Raw genomic sequence first — 15,986 nt, forward strand, 5'->3', positions numbered from 1 at the left:
GCAGCGTATGAGAGCTCCTGGATGCCATTATGATCTAGGGCATATCCATCTGTGCCAAATGCTCAATGTTCAAGTGGTTGCTGCTCAGAGTTTGAACTGGAGGCTGAACCAAAGACATTGTGATGCATCAGAGAATGGGAAAGTTATCAAGATTCATTGAAGCAGGAGGCCATAACACAACTTACCATTGGATCTTCTGATTTGGTGAACAGTCAGGGACAAGGACAGAGCGATATGATTGTGAGAGAGGTAGGTAAGGGAACCCAGACAGCAGGACTGTCAGCCTCCACAATTGTCCAATAGGTTTGAGGTTTTCTCAGATTGATTGGATGAGATGGGGTGCTGCAGAGCGAATGAGCTAACTGACCATGGCACCACCATTGGGGGAGCAGCAAGGAAGCTAGTGGTAGTAGGTAATCATTGTGAGATGGATCAATACAATTCTTTTCAGCGAAGAACAAGTATTGCTTGCTCAGTGCCAGAATGTTTGCTCAGGACTTGAGCAAAATTTGCAACATCATAGAATCCCGACAGTGTGGAAACAGATCCTTCAGCCCAACACATCCACACCGACCCTCCAAAGAGTAATCCACCCAGACTTATTGCCCTACCCTAGTATCCTATGTTCACCACTGACTAATGCACCTAGCCTACACACCCCTGAACACTATGGGCAATTTAGCATGGCCAGTTCACCTATACTGCAAATCTTTGGATCGTGGGAGGAAACTTGAGCACCTGGAGGAAACCCACGCAAACACAGGGAGAATGTACAAACTGCACACAGACTGGAATCGAACCCGGGTCCCTAGTGCTGTGAGACAGCAGTGCTAACCACTGAGCCACCAGGTCGTGATGATGTCAATATGAGGGGTGAAGATTCAGTTAATGTCAGTCCCAATGACATAGGTAGCACAAGGAGAGAGGTTCTACACAGACAGTATGAGGAGCCAGGCACTAAATTATAATGCAGAACCTCAAAGCTTATGGTTTCCGACTTGTTAACTGAGCCACGTGCAAATTGGCATAAGATATGAAAAGCTGGATAGATGAATACGTGGCTCAAAGATTGGTATGGAAGATGTGGTTTTATACTTCATTGGCCACTGGCATCAATTCTATAAAAAGTGGAAGCTGTACCAGTGATAAAGCCAACACAAACATTCAAACAAGAACAAGAGTAGGCCACTTGGTCCTTTGAGTCTGCTCCACTGTTCAATAAGATCATGCCCGATCTGATTTTAACCCAAACAGTACATTCCTGCATACTCTCGATAATTGTTCATCCCTTGATAATCAAGAATTTATTTGTCTCTGCCAAAAAATAATTTAAAGATTCTACATCGACTGCCTTTTGAAGAACAGAATTTTAAGGACTGAGTCCTCTGATAGAAAAGATGTTTCCACGTCATTATCTTAAATTGGTGACCACTTTTTTGTACTTGAACAGAGCAGAGACTAGTGTTCTTGTAAATCATGTAACTAAGGGAGTAGATAGGAGTTTAAATACTGGTGACAAAGGATGAAATGTGGCATATGATATATCAAAGATAGATTCAAGGTAAAAGAGGAAAATAGTAATAGTGAGGGTCAGAGAATGGCAGAAAGAGGCAGAGCAAACAAACCAGAACTACACCAGCAATCAAGTCTAAATGGTACACAGATAACAAAAAGACAAAGGTATATGTTCTGAAGGTATCTGAAAGAATGTAGTATTCATAACATTGTTAACAAATTGAGAGCACACTTTCAAGTAAGTAACATGACTGCAAATTGACAAGGATTGGGTCCTGAGCTGCAGGATGGGTGATTTTCAAGAAGAATAGGATGCTAGGTAAATGTGAAGGGGTAGCACTTATACTGAAAGACGGCATTTATTCCAAAGTTAGACACGAAGTTAGTTCAGAACATCAGCATCGGATTGGGTGGACATGAGAACTGTGCTGAGGGAGGATATTCCCGGAAATACATCCAGGGAAGTTATTTGAGTGGAACTGAGAAATAAGAAAGGGATGATAACCTTATTGGGATTGTATTATAGACCCCCTAATAGTCAGAGGGAAATTGAGAAGCAAACTTGTAAGGAGATCTCAGCTATCTGTAAGAATAATAGGGTGGTTATGGTAGGGGATTTTAACTTTCCAAACATCGACTGGGACTGCCATAGTGTTAAAGGTTTAGATGGAGAGGAATTTGTTAAGTGTGTACAAGAAAATTTTCTGATTGAGTATGTGGATGTACCTACTAGAGAAAGTGCAAAATTTGACCTACTCTTGGGAAATAAGGCAGGGCAGGTGACTGAGGTATCAGTGGGGGAGCACTTTGGGGCCAGTCACCATAATTCTATTAATTTAAAATAGCGATGGAAAAGGATAGACCATATCAAAAGGTGGAAGATCTAAATTGGAGAAAGGCCAATTTTGACGGTATTAGGCAAGAACTTTCAAAAGCTGATTGAGGGCAGATGTTCGCGGGTAAAGGGATGGCTGGAAAATGGGAAGCCTTCAGGAATGAGATAACGAGAGGCCAGAGAAAGCATATTCCTGTTAGGGAGAAAGGAAAGGCTGGTGGTAGGTATAGGAAATAGAGTCATAGAGATGTACAGCATGAAAACAGACCCATCGGTCCAACCTGTCCATGCCGACCAGATATCCCAACCCAATCTAGTCCCACCTGCCAGTACCCGGCCCATATCCCTCCAAACCCTTCCTATTCATAAACCCTTTCAAATGCCTTTTAAATGTTGCAATTGTACCAGCCTCCACCACATCCTCAGGCAGCTCATTCCATACACGTACCACCCTCTGCATGAAAAACTTGCCCCTTAGGTCTCTTTTATATCTTTCCCCTCTCACCCTAAACCTATGCCGTCTAGTTCTGGACTCCCCGGCCCCAAGGAAAAGACTTTGTCTGTTTATTCTATCCATGCCCCACTATAAGGTCACCCCTCAGCCTCCGACGCTCCAGGGAAAACAGCCCCAGCCTGTTCAGCCTCTCCCTATAGCTCAAATCCTCCAACCCTGGCAACAAATGGCTAGTTCTCCCTGTATTCCATGAGATCTAACCTTGCTAATCAGTCTCCCATGGGGAACCTTGTCGAACGCCTTACTGAAGTCCACATAGATCACATCTACCACTCTGCCCTCATCAATCTTCTTTGTTACTTCTTCAAAAAACTCAATCAAGTTTGTGAGACATGATTTCCCATGCACGAAGCCATGTTGACTATCCCTAATCAGTCCTTGCCTTTCCAAATACAGGAATTCCCTCAGGACTCCCTCCAACAACTTGCCCACCACTGAGGTCAGGCTCACCGGTCTATAGTTCCCTGGCTTGTCTTTACCGCCCTTCTTAAACAGTGGCACCACGTTTGCCAACCTCCAGTCTTCTGGCACCTCACCTGTGACTGTCGATGATACAAATATCTGAGCAAGAGGCCCAGCAATCACTTCTCTAGCTTCCCACAGAATTCTCAGGTACACCTGATCAGGTCCTGGGGATTTATCCACCTTTAACCATTTCAAGACATCCAGCGCTTCCTCCTCTGTAATCTGGACATTTTGCAAGATGTCACCATCTATTTCCCTACTGTCTATATCTTCCATATCCTTTTCCACAGTAAATACTGATGCAAAATATTCATTTAGTATCTCCCCCATTTTCTGCGGCTCCACACAAAGGCCGCCTTGCTGATCTTTGAGGGGCCCTATTCTCTTCCTGTAATGCTATCCCTTATCAAAAATGCCACTCCCCCTCCTCTCTTGCCTCCCTTTCTATCCTTCCTGTAGCATTTGTATCCTGGGACATTAAGCTGCCAGTCCTGCCCATCCCTGAGCCATGTTTCTGTAATTGCTATGATATCCCAGTCCCATGTTCCTAACCATGCCCTGAGTTCATCTGCCTTCCCTGTGAGGCCCCTTGCATTGAAATAAATGCAGTTTAATTTATTAGTCCAACCCTGTCCCTGCCTGCCCTGACTGTTTGACTCACTTCTGTTCTCAACTGTACCAGTCTCAGATCGATCTCTTTCCTCACTATCTCCCTGGGTCCGACCCCCCCACCTTACTAGTTTAAATCCTCCCAAGCAGTTCTAGCAAATTTCCCTGCCAGTATATTAGTCCCCTTCCAATTTAGGTGCAAACCGTCCTTCTTGTACAGGTCACTACTACCCCAAAAGAGATTCCAATGATCCAAAAATGTGAATCCTTCTCCCATACACCAGCTCCTCAGCCATGCATTTATCTGCTCTATCCTCCTACTCCTGCCCTCACTAGCTCGTAGCACTGGGAGTAATCCAAATATTACTACCCTTGAGGACCTCCTTTTTAAATTTCTGCCTAACTCTCTGTAATCTCCCTTCAGAATCTCAACCTTTTCCCTTCCTATATCATTGGTTCCAATGTGGACAATGACCTCTTGCTGGCCCCTCTCCCCCATGAGAACATTCTGCACCCTCTCTGAGACATCCTTGATCCTGGCACCAGGGAAACAACACACCATTCTGTTTTTTCTCTGCTGGCCACAGAAACATCTGTCTGTACCTCTGACTACAGAATCCCCTAACACAATTGATCTATTGGAAGCCAACATATCCCTTGTTGCATTAGAGCCAGTCTCAATACCAGAAACTTGGCTGTTCGTGCTACGTTCCCCTGAGAATCCATCGTCCCCTACATTTTCCAAAACAGCATACCTATTTGAAATGGGTATATCCACAAAAGACTCCTGCACTAGCTGTCTACCTCTCTTACCCTTCCTGGAGTTAACCCATCTATGTGATTGTATCTGAAACTTTCCCCCATTCCTATAACTGCCATCCATCACATACTGTTGCTGTTGCAAATTCCTCATCGCTTCTATCTGTTTCTCCAACGATCCACTCGATCTGATAAGATTCGCATCCAACAGCATTTATGGCAGATGTGATCCGCAGTAACCCTTAAACTCTCTTTAAACTCCCACATCACTGCAAAGGCCATTTTTGCTCCTTCACAATCTACAGACACAGAAAATAACACCGTCTTATTCCTCTACAAAACACAGCACCAGGTTAAATTAATAGCTATGGCTTATATTTTAAGTTTGATCAAGAGACTTATCTCCAAAAACATATAATCAAGAAAGAACCCATTGTACTCACTAATACAGCCTTTCTCTGAAAACAACAATTAACTTATTTGATTCTGTGTTGTGAACGTCGCCCAAACAAGTTCCTCCAAGATTAGTTGTGAAATTCACTGTTTGTTAATTTTCCCAGATGCACTCGGATGTCCACCGACACATGAATTCAAAAACAGCAAAGGCAGTAACTGTGCAGGTTCCCTCTCTCTCCTGCACTGTCCTCACCATGTGCTTCCTATGTCTGCTCTTCTCCCTTTTTAAACTGCTGTTGTTTTGACTTTTTTTTCCAAAGTTCCAAAACAATGCAACAGCACATACAACAGTAATTGCTGCTCCTGGAATTCGAGGAAATCACCTCCAGCACCTAAAATACCTCAAAAAAAGGAGAGCTCTTACAGCCAGAAAATTTTCCCATCCTCCATTTTGGATTACCCCTAATGCTGGATGACTAAAGAAATTGAGGGTTTGGTTAAGAAAAAGAAGGAAACATATGTCAGGTATAGACAGGATAGATTAAGTGAATCCATCGAAGATATAAAGGCAGTAGACAAGAGACAATAGACATTCTGCTCTTCGAGCCTGCACCACCGTTCAATGTGATCATGGCTGATCGTCCTTAATCAGTATCCTGTTCCTACCTTATCTCCATAACCCCTGATTCCACTATCCTTGAGAGCTCTATACAACTCTTTCTTAAATTAATCCAGAGACTGGGCCTCCACTGCCCTCTGTCGCAGAGCATTCCATACAGCCACCACTCTCTGAGTGAAAACATTTCTCCTCATCTTTGTCCTAAATGGTCTACCCCGTATTTTTAAACTGTGTCCTCTGGTTCGGTACTCATCCATCAGCGGAAACATATTTCCTGCCTCTAGAGTGTCCAATCCTTTAATAATCTTATATGTCTCAATCAGATCACCTCTCAGTCTTCTAAACTCAGGGGTATACAAGCCCAGTCGCTCCAGACTTTCAGCGTAAGGTAGTCCCGCCATTCCAGGAATTGACCTCGTGAACCTACGCTGCACTCCCTCAATAGCCAGAATGTCTTTCCTCAAATTTGGAGACCAGAACTGCACACAGTACTCCAGGTGTGGTCTCACCAGGGCCCTGTACAGCTGCAGAAAAACCTTTTTGCTTCTATACTCAATCCCTCTTGTTATGAAGGCCAGCCTTCTTCACTACCTGCTGTACCTGCATGCTTATCTTCATTGATTGGTGTACAAGAACACCCAGATCTCTTTGTACTGCCCCTTTACCTAAAGTGATTCCATTTAGGTAGTAATCTGCTTTTCTGTTCTTGACACCAAAGTGGATAACCATACATTTATCCACATTAAACCGCATTTGCCATGCATCTGCCACTCACCTAACCTGTCCAGGTCACCCTGTAATCTCCTAACATCCTCCTCACATTTCACCCTGCCACCCAGCTTAGTATCATCAGCAAATTTGCTAATGTTATTACTAATACCATCTTCTATATCATTAACATATATTGTAAAAAGCTGCGGTCCCAGCACTGATCCTTGCAGTATCCCACTGGTCACTGCCTGCCATTCCGAAATGGAGCCATTTATCTCTACTCTTTGTTTCCTATCAGCCAACCAACTTTCAATCCAAGTTAATACTTTGCCCCCAATACCATGCGCCCTAATTTTGCTCACTAACCTCCTATGTGGGACTTTATTGAAAGCTTTCTGAAAGTCCAGTAAGCTACATCTACTGGATCTCCCTCATCCATCTTTAGAGTTACATCCTCAAAAAATTCCGGAAGATTAGTCAAGCATGATTTCCCCTTCATAAATCCATGCTGTCTCCAACCTATCCTGTTACTACTATCCAGATGTATCGTAATTTCATTCTTTATAATAGACTCCAGCATCTTTCCCACCACTGAGGTCAGACTAACTGGTCTATAATTTCCTGCTTTCTCTCTCCCACCTTTCTTAAAAAGTGGTACAACATTAGCCACCTTCCAATCCGCAGGAACTGATCCTGAATCTATCGAACTCTGGAAAATAATCACCAACACATCCACGATTTCTCGAGCCACCTCCTTTAGTACACTGGGATATAGACCGTCAGACCCCGGGGACTTATCAACCATCAGACCTAATAGTCTCTCCAACACCAATTCCTGGCAAATATAAATTCCCTTAAGTAGGTCCTTCAGTCACTGTTAACTCAGGGAGATTGCTTGTGTCTTCCCCAGTGAACACAGATCTGAAGTAACAATTCAATTCTTCTGCCATTTCTTTGTTCCCCGTTTCTGTCTTCAAAGGCCCAATTTTAGTCTTAACCAGTAGGAGTATACTTAAGAGGGAAATCACGAGGGCTAAAAGGGGACATGAGATAGCTTTGGCAAATAGAATTAAGGAGAATCCAAAGGGTTTTTACAAATACAGTAAGGACAAAAGGGTAACTGAGGAAAGAATAGGTCCCCTCAAAGATCAGCAAGGCAGCCTTTGTGTGGAGCTGCAGAAAATGGGGGAGATACGAAATGAGTATTTTGCATAAGCATTTACTGTGGAAAAGGACATGGAAGATATACTAATTGGCAAAATAGATGGTGACACCTTGCAAAATGTGCATATTACAGAAGAGGACCTGCTGCGCTTTTCCAGCAACACATCTTCAGCTCTGATCTCCAGCATCTGCAGTCCTCACTTTCTCCATGCTGACCAGATATCCCAACCCAATCTAGTCCCACCTGCCAGCACCCAGCCCATATCCCTCCAAACCCTTCCTATTGATGTACCCATCCAAATTCCTTTAAATGTTAAAATTGTACCAGCCTCCACCACTTCCTCCAGTTTTTCAGACTGGAGGCCTGTGACCAGTGGAGTGCCACAAGGATTGATGCTGGGTCCTCTACAACAGGATATTGATCAGATGGGCCAATGGGCTGAGAAGTGGCAGATTAAGTTTAATTCAGTTAAATGCGAGGTGCTGCATTTTGGAAAGCAAATCTTAGCAGGACTTATACACTTAATGGTAAGGTCCTAGGGAGTGTTGCTGAACAAAGAGACCTTGGAGTGCAGTTCATAGCTCCTTGAAAGTGGAGTCGCAGGTAAATAGGATAGTGAAGAAGGCATTTGGTATGCTTTCCTTTATTGGTCAGAGTATTGAATACAGGAGTTGGGAGGTCATGTTGCGGCTGTACAGGTAATTGGTTAGGCCACTGTTGGAATATTGCATGCAATTCTGGTCTCCTTCCTATCGGAAAGATGTTGTGAAACTTGAAAGGGTTCAGAAAAGACTTATAAGGATGTTGCCAGGGTTGGAGGATTTGAGCTGTAAGGAGAGGCTGAACAGGCCGGGACTGTTTTCCCTGGAGCATCGGAGGCTGAATGGTGACCTGATAGAGGTTTACAAAGTTATGAGGGGCATAGATAGGATAAATAGACAAAGTCATTTCCCTGGGTTGGGGGAGTCCAGAACTAGAGGGCATAGGTTTAGGATGAGAGGGGAAAGATGTAAAAGAGACCTAAGGGACAACGTTTTCACACACAGGGTGGTACGTGTATGGAATGAGCTGCCAGAGGAAGTGGTGGAGGCTGGTACAATTTTAACATTTAAAAGGAATTTGGATGGGTTGGGATATCTGGTCAGCATGGAGAAAGTGAGGACTGCAGATGCTGGAGATCAGAGCTGAAGATGTGTTGCTGGAAAAGCGCAGCAGGTCAGGCAGCATCCAAGGAGCAGGAGAATCGACGTTTCAAGCATGAGCCCTTCTTCAGGAATCTGAAGAAGGGCTCATGCCCGAAACGTCGATTCACCTGCTCCTTGGATGCTGCCTGACCTGCTGCGCTTTTCCAGCAACACATTTTTATATCTGGTTGGCATGGATGGGTTGGACCGAAGGGTGTGTTTCCATGCTGTACATCTCTATTACTCTATATGTTTTAGCATTATATTACCAATTAATGGGCATTTTAAGGGCATTAAAACTTGCAATGATGTTGCTAGGGATAGTAGTTAGCACCAAATGAGGCGTGCACAATATTACTAAACCATTTCAGAACAAGTGGATAAGCTTGAGGTCAAATTTAAGGAATGTTTTCCATCTGAAGATAATCCTCAGATTGAATTTTTGTGTGTAATGGATCTGTTCATTCACTCTCGCAGTCAAACAATAAGCTGTCATTTATCAGAGTCAAAAAAGGATCACCTCATTGAATTGGGAAGTGATCCAATATTGGAATAATTATTCAAGACTCTGCCTTTGGATACCCTCTGGCTTGAAGTAAAGACAGAATATGAACAACTTAGTAAAAAGCTATTAATAGGTTTTATCAAAAGTTGTTCTTAAGAAATAACTGCCCTTTTCTTCCACGTATCTTTTTGTTGAATTTTCATTGTTGACTTAAGTTATCAAAGTACTCAGTAGTGCTCAATATACTTGAACTCAGCATGTCTTTGCTGCAAACATCTCGTCAAATCATGAATTTTCATTCCAGAACCAGTCATTGTTTTCACACGTATGACACCTAATGGAATACCTACCTAATGGAATATAATTTCCAAGCTTTAAGAATCTACATTGAATGTAGCTGTCATCATACTTTCTCTTTGTAATCATATTCTGTTTCTTCTTAGCTGGAATATCTCCTTCAGATTTTTCCAATGTTTTTGAAGAAATTATACCAAATCTTTGAGACCTTGCTCGATCATTTTTATTCTTATGGTATATCATTCCTGTCATAAAATAAATGTAAGCATTTTTATAAAAAAGAACCAATGGCATTTTTCCGCATCAGCATTTTCAACTGGCCCTGCATGTGCGAGGATTATATAAAGAACAATCTAACATATAATGCCTTAATCTGACTGATCGTAGGGCATTATATGTGAAATTGCTCTTCAGATAATCCTCCCTTGTTATCATGTAAGCCTAGTTGAAAATGCTGGTGTGGAATAATGTCATTGGTCTGTGAAACAATCATTTATAAATATAGAGAAAACTGGCAATTAAGTATAGGAATAATTTTATTCATAGTGACCCTCAACTGTGGACTCGTGTATAGTGAGAATACAAACGTCTTTAAAAGTCTCCATGATAAGCAAAATGAAAATAGAAATGAAGCTCGGCTTGATACATTTTAACTCTCCAAGCTAAATACATGCAATTTTATTTCCCAGCTTGGAAGAGTGTCCCCATACTCATTTTTGGTTGGTGATACAGTTCCTTGTATTTTGATTAGATTCATTTGTGTAAGATGGTGGAATGAAATTCATAGTTCAATAAAATTAGCTGGTTTAGAGGCTATAATTAAGTTGGTATGGTTAGGCAAATGCAGGTTATGATATGTTGACTGAAGTGTTCGTGTGGACAACTAATGTAAACAAAAACTCACTTTCTGGAAGCATTTTTTCTCATTCTGCATTTTCAAATAAATCACTATGGATAAAGAAATACCTTTATTCATTCATGGATATGACATGCTGGCTATGCTCATCCCCAAACACTCAGAGGGCATTTAAGAGTCAGCCACGTTGCTGTGCATCTGGAATCACATGTAGGCCAAACGAGGTAAGGAAAACAAATTTCCTTCCCTAAAAGACAGTGCCCCAGATGAGTTTTTATACAATTGGAAATGTTTTCATGGCCACAATTAAGCTAGCTGTTTTATTCCCTTTTTATAATTGAAATAAAACTCACCATCTGTCATGGTACGATTCAATGTCCCTTGAACATCAGCCTGGGATTCTGGATTGCTAATCCAGCGACATAACCACTATCTTCCTCTAATCCCTTATAATAGCTATTTGTCGAAAGCCCTTTAGACACACAGAAAACCCATATGTCACTAGTTCAGATTCAAAGATCCAAACTCAAAATTAAATGATATACATTATTTATATATACACACACATACATATATATGTGTATATATACATATATATATCTTTGAATTTGAACTAGTGACATATGTACAGGTCATTGGTTAGGTCACCTTTGGAATACTGCATGCAATTCTGACCTCCCTACTATAGGAAGGATATTGTGAAACATGAAAGAGTTCAGAAAAGATTTACAAGGATATTGCCAGGGTTGGAGGGTTTGAGCTATAGGGAGAGGCTAATTAGGCTAGGGCTACTTTCCCTGGAGTGTCAGGGGCTGAGGGGTGACCTTGTAGAGGTTTATAAAATCATAAGGAACATGGATTAGTGTGAATAGCCTAAGTCTTTTCTCCAGGGTAGGGGTGTCCAAAACTAGAGGGCTTAGGTTTAAAGTGATTGGGGAAAATTTTTAAAGTGGCTTAAGGGGCATCTTTTTCATGGAGAAGATGGTGCATGTATGGAATGTTAGTAAGAGCTCTAGACCAAAAGTGTTTGGTTACAACATGAAGGGCTTATCTGATGCTCAGTAAGTTTATGCTATGTGTATGAAAATTTGAGGAAGACACTGTCAGATTCTTTGAAATTACCTTTAAATTCTATAGTGTGTTGGAAAAGGAAATTCACTCTGGTGTGAGTATGGGATTTTTGAATTAAAGGGGCTTTTGGGATTAAATGGAGTTAAATCTTTAAATATGTGTTCTATGTAAATAGTTTGCTTTATTCTATTTTATCTTCATTTCTTTGTGTAATAAACTTGAATTTTAATGTTAAGCCTAAATCTATAGCATAACAAGCTCGTGTTTCAGTGAAAGATCACTTCATTAAAACAAAAAAAAGACCTATCAAGCCAGATTTCAATCTGGAATCTGATTTGTCCAGTATAAACATTAGTTACAATCATAATACTAGGGGACACTGTTTTAAAACTTAGTGGCCACTTTTTTATAACAGAGATGAGGGAAATATTTTTCTGTCAGAGCATTGTGCAACTTTGGCACGCTTTGCCCCTGGCAGTGGAGGGAGGGTCGTTAAATATTTTTAAGGCAGAAGTAGGTTCTTGTTAAGAAAGGAAGTCAAAAGTTATTGAGGATGGATGGGAAAATGGAAATTGATACATAAACAAATCAGCAATGATATTATTGAAAGGCAGAGCGGGCTAGAGGGATCAAATGCAATGGTGCAGAAAAGATTTGCAAGGGTTGGCGGGTTTGAGCTATTGGAGATATTGAATAGGCTGTGGGGTGTTTTCCCTTGAGAATGGGATGCTGAGCAGTGACCATATAGAAGTTTATAAAATCATGAGGGGCATAGATAGGATGAATAACCAAGGTCTTTATCCCAAGGTAGAGGAATCCAAAACTAGAGTGCAAACATTTAAGGTGAGAGGTGAAAGTTTAAAAGGAACCTAAAGAGGCATTTTTTTTCATACAGAGGGTGGTGCATGTATGGAATGAGCTGCTACAGGAAACGGTGGAGGCTGGTACAATTACAGCATTTAGAAGGCATCTGGATGGCTTCATGAATAGGAAGGAGTCAAGAGTGTGACGCTGGAAAAACACAGCACGTCAGGCAGCATCTGAGGAGCAGGAGAATCATCATTGATGAAGGCTCTTGCCTGAAACATTGATTCTCTTGCTTCTTGGATGCTGCCTGACCTGCGCTTTTCCAGCACCACACTCTCGCCTCTGATCTCCAGTATCTACAGTCCTCACTTTCTTCTAAATGAATAGGAAGGGTTGAGAGGGATATGGGCCAAATTCTGGCAAATGGGATTAGATTCATTTTAGGATATCTGGTTTGGCATGGACGAGTTGGACTGAATGGTCTGTTTTTGTGCTGTACAACTCAATGACTTTATAATTCTAAATGTTTCTGCCTCACTTCTGCTTCCATTTCATATGTAAGTAACATAAAGACCTTTAACAGACACAGGGAACATAGAGCAGATGTACATAATCAATGTAATCTTTTCCTCCTTATGCTGACAGCTAAAGGAGATGCAGGAACAATTAGATGATTGCACCCTTAAGAAGGAATTAAATTCACTGATGAAACAGCTTGAGCTTCTCAAAGAAGACAAAGAAGAACTCGAAATAAAATGCCAAAACTATTCCCAGCAAGTGAAAGATCTGAAACACACCAGTAAGTGTAATGTCGGCACTGTAATGTGATGTAGATTTGTAATAATGCAGTTTAACCTGGTGCTAAGCAAGCAAAATAAAAGCCAAAGAATGTTGTAAGTGCTCAGCAGGTCTGGGCAGTATCTGTGGAGAGAAAGGTAGAGTTAACATTTCAGGTCAATGACCACATATGCTGCTTGACTTCCAACATTCGCTGCTTTTATTTTTAATTCTGCGCCAAATGGCAAAGACCGAGTTTGACTTCTGAAAATGATGTGCAAAATACTTTGAAAACATTTGTTGACTGCTACCCCCAACAATGTTTGTGGAACTTTGAGCTTTTTGAATGTGGCTCTGAATTGGATTTGTGCGAGCATCAAAACTTCACATTTTTCCCAGCTTCTTCTGACATTGTGAGTTTTAGTCCACGACACAATGGTACTATATGTTTTTCATGAAAGATTATTTATCTGCTTTTACACATTGTGTAACAACTTGTATTTAAATTAATTTCCTCACATAGACATCTTGGAGCTTTTTGTAATTGGAGAGGCTTCAGTAGGAATGAAAGAAAGGAAAGAATCTCCAGAGAAGCTAGACGAAGGAACTTAAAGTATATCAAAATTAATGACTTTTAAAGTAGGAACGAGGTGCCAATTGAGAGGAAAACAGCTCAGAGCAGGAGCTGGCCCGCAGTGAATGAATGGATGGGCATCAGTTGTGAAGTGGAGGAAATGAGACTCTGTTACATGTTTTAGAGTATATGAGAACAGAGAATGAGATTGGCTTTCTCATGAACAGTGAGATAAATAGTACTTTGAAAATAAAAGCAATAATTTTCAAATTGACTCACTGGAGCACAAGCAAACAGCAAAGCTAGAACACTAGGGAGCTTACTGGACTAAGGGAATTAGTGCAAGAAAGGATGTGGCTGCAAGATTTTGGATGAACTGATGCTTGAAGCAGGGATATTGATTAAGAAAGTGAAGAAATGAAAGTTTTAGTAGTTAAAAATGGACAAAGGTTTCAATCAGAGCAGTGGTTGAGTGGTGCAGGCAATATTGAATGGTTGGAAGAAAGTGGTCTGGTAAGCAGCAAATGTGGTGGAGGATGGTGGAACAAAAGATAGTCATTTTTGAAGCTGCAGAAAATATTCACCTCAGTAACTGAAATCTAATTGATGTATCTTTTTTCAAACACAGAATGTCATTATGATTTTCTATAACTTGCAAATACTCTGACCACTGGATTTCAAACTCTGTTACCTCTGTTACAGTTGATGAGCTACAGAAGCAGATCCAACAAGCAGAAAAATCAACACCATCACTGCCGCCGCCACCTCCAATGCCATCACCCTCTTCAAGTCCACTCAAGTAATAAAAGTATATTTTTTTCTAGAATCAGTTTTAGCGATATGTGATTCAGGGCTGTTTAAATTGTGCTAGAATTTTCAAGTAGGATGATGTCTTCCAGCAACATTTGGCAACTGTTTAATACTATGTTAAATATATGAACATTCCATTTACTATATTTCAACTTAACATTGTACAGTACAGTTATTTCATAAAAAGTGTTTCTTTTATATTATTTTAAGATTTAACTCAGTCAAAATCCTAGAACTTCCTCCCAAACAACTTTGTGGGTACTTCTGCACCAAATGGATTTCAGTAGTTTGAGACAGCTCATCACTACCTTTTCAAGGACAAATATTGATGGGCAGTAGAGTCAAGTCCACATCCCCTGAATGAATAAAGAAGAAAACAATCAAAGAACCTCAAGAGGCTGTGAAGTTTCATCACTACCACTGTGAAACATCTTGCCATCCTAAGCTACCTCTAGCTGGAGTGAACAATTGATCTATTGGGCAGTGATAACACCAGTCCATGGATGCCATTAGATATCTTGGCTGCACCATTACTGTTCCTTCAATCAAACTCAGTGCTAAGGGGCAGGTAATGCAATATGTAGAGCTTTCATTAAAGGAAGGAGAGATACAAAGCTGCAGTGAAAGGAGTGCCAGGTAAAAGTCTTGTATAAGTTTCAACTCACCCACAACCTTTCTGTCGTGAGAGTTTGAAATCTTAAAGGTTAACAGTGCTGTGGTTTACTTTTCTATTCATAAACCTTTTGCTATTGAATGGAGTGTGCCTGTTATGCCAGTAGCAACAAGCTCATGCAAAGGCCTAATGCACATCTTGTATGTAATAAAATGCAGAAAGCCACTTGCTCAACACAATTTGCTACATTGCATTTAGCAGTTAGAAATGTATGCTGATTGATGGTTACAACTTGACATTCTTCAGACAGTATACTGACAATAACTTCCAGCTGTAGAAATCTAGAGGCAGTATATATTGGAAATTGAATGGGCGTGGACTGCTGACACCACATTTTGAAAATTCAGATCTATTTTCTCACCATTTTCTGACCAGTGGATAGTTTCATTTTAGGTGCTGCTGATGGGAGGCAGCCCTATTCAAAGTCCCAAGAAACCTTCATTAAACTATTCCATATTTGACTGGTCTGAGCAGTGGAACATGATGTTTTCTTGGGTTTGGCATGCAATTTTATATTGCAAAATCTTTGCTATAAAATTATTAATTTTGCCATAAGAAAAAATACCTGAAATACTTAAATAAATACAACATTGGAAGTTTATATTTTTGATGTAACATTGGATAAGAAGAGACCATGGCATTTTTCAGCCATTCAGCTCATGAGACTGAGCTGCTCTTGCCCAGGGAACAATGTGCCCAGGGAATGCCTGATGAGGAATTACCTGCCATGTTTTTGTCCTTTATTCACTGCACTTAATATGAGTGTGGATTCTCATCTGGAATGTAATGGCAAAATTAGCCAGAATTATTAGCATGATGGTCAGTTTAGGATTGGTGACCAAAA

The 15,986-nt window shown here is 40.9% G+C and overlaps 1 protein-coding gene across 10 annotated transcripts in view; it reads left to right on the forward strand.

The window, feature by feature from the left end:
- Positions 1-15,986, forward strand: part of shtn1 (shootin 1) — a 106,888-nt gene that overhangs the window by 75,537 nt on the left and 15,365 nt on the right. For all 10 annotated transcript variants that reach the window (XM_087998840.1, XM_043712827.2, XM_043712831.2 and 7 more), the window contains 2 exons: positions 12,954-13,107; positions 14,362-14,458. In XM_087998840.1, coding sequence (XP_087854966.1) covers positions 12,954-13,107; positions 14,362-14,458 — 251 coding nt within the window. The remainder of the gene's footprint in view (positions 1-12,953; positions 13,108-14,361; positions 14,459-15,986) is intronic.

The sequence above is a fragment of the Chiloscyllium plagiosum genome, unplaced genomic scaffold (genome assembly GCF_037043375.1).
Source record: "Chiloscyllium plagiosum isolate Xiang-an unplaced genomic scaffold, Cpla_swu_hap1 HiC_scaffold_22, whole genome shotgun sequence".
Classification (NCBI taxonomy): Eukaryota; Metazoa; Chordata; class Chondrichthyes; order Orectolobiformes; family Hemiscylliidae; genus Chiloscyllium; species Chiloscyllium plagiosum.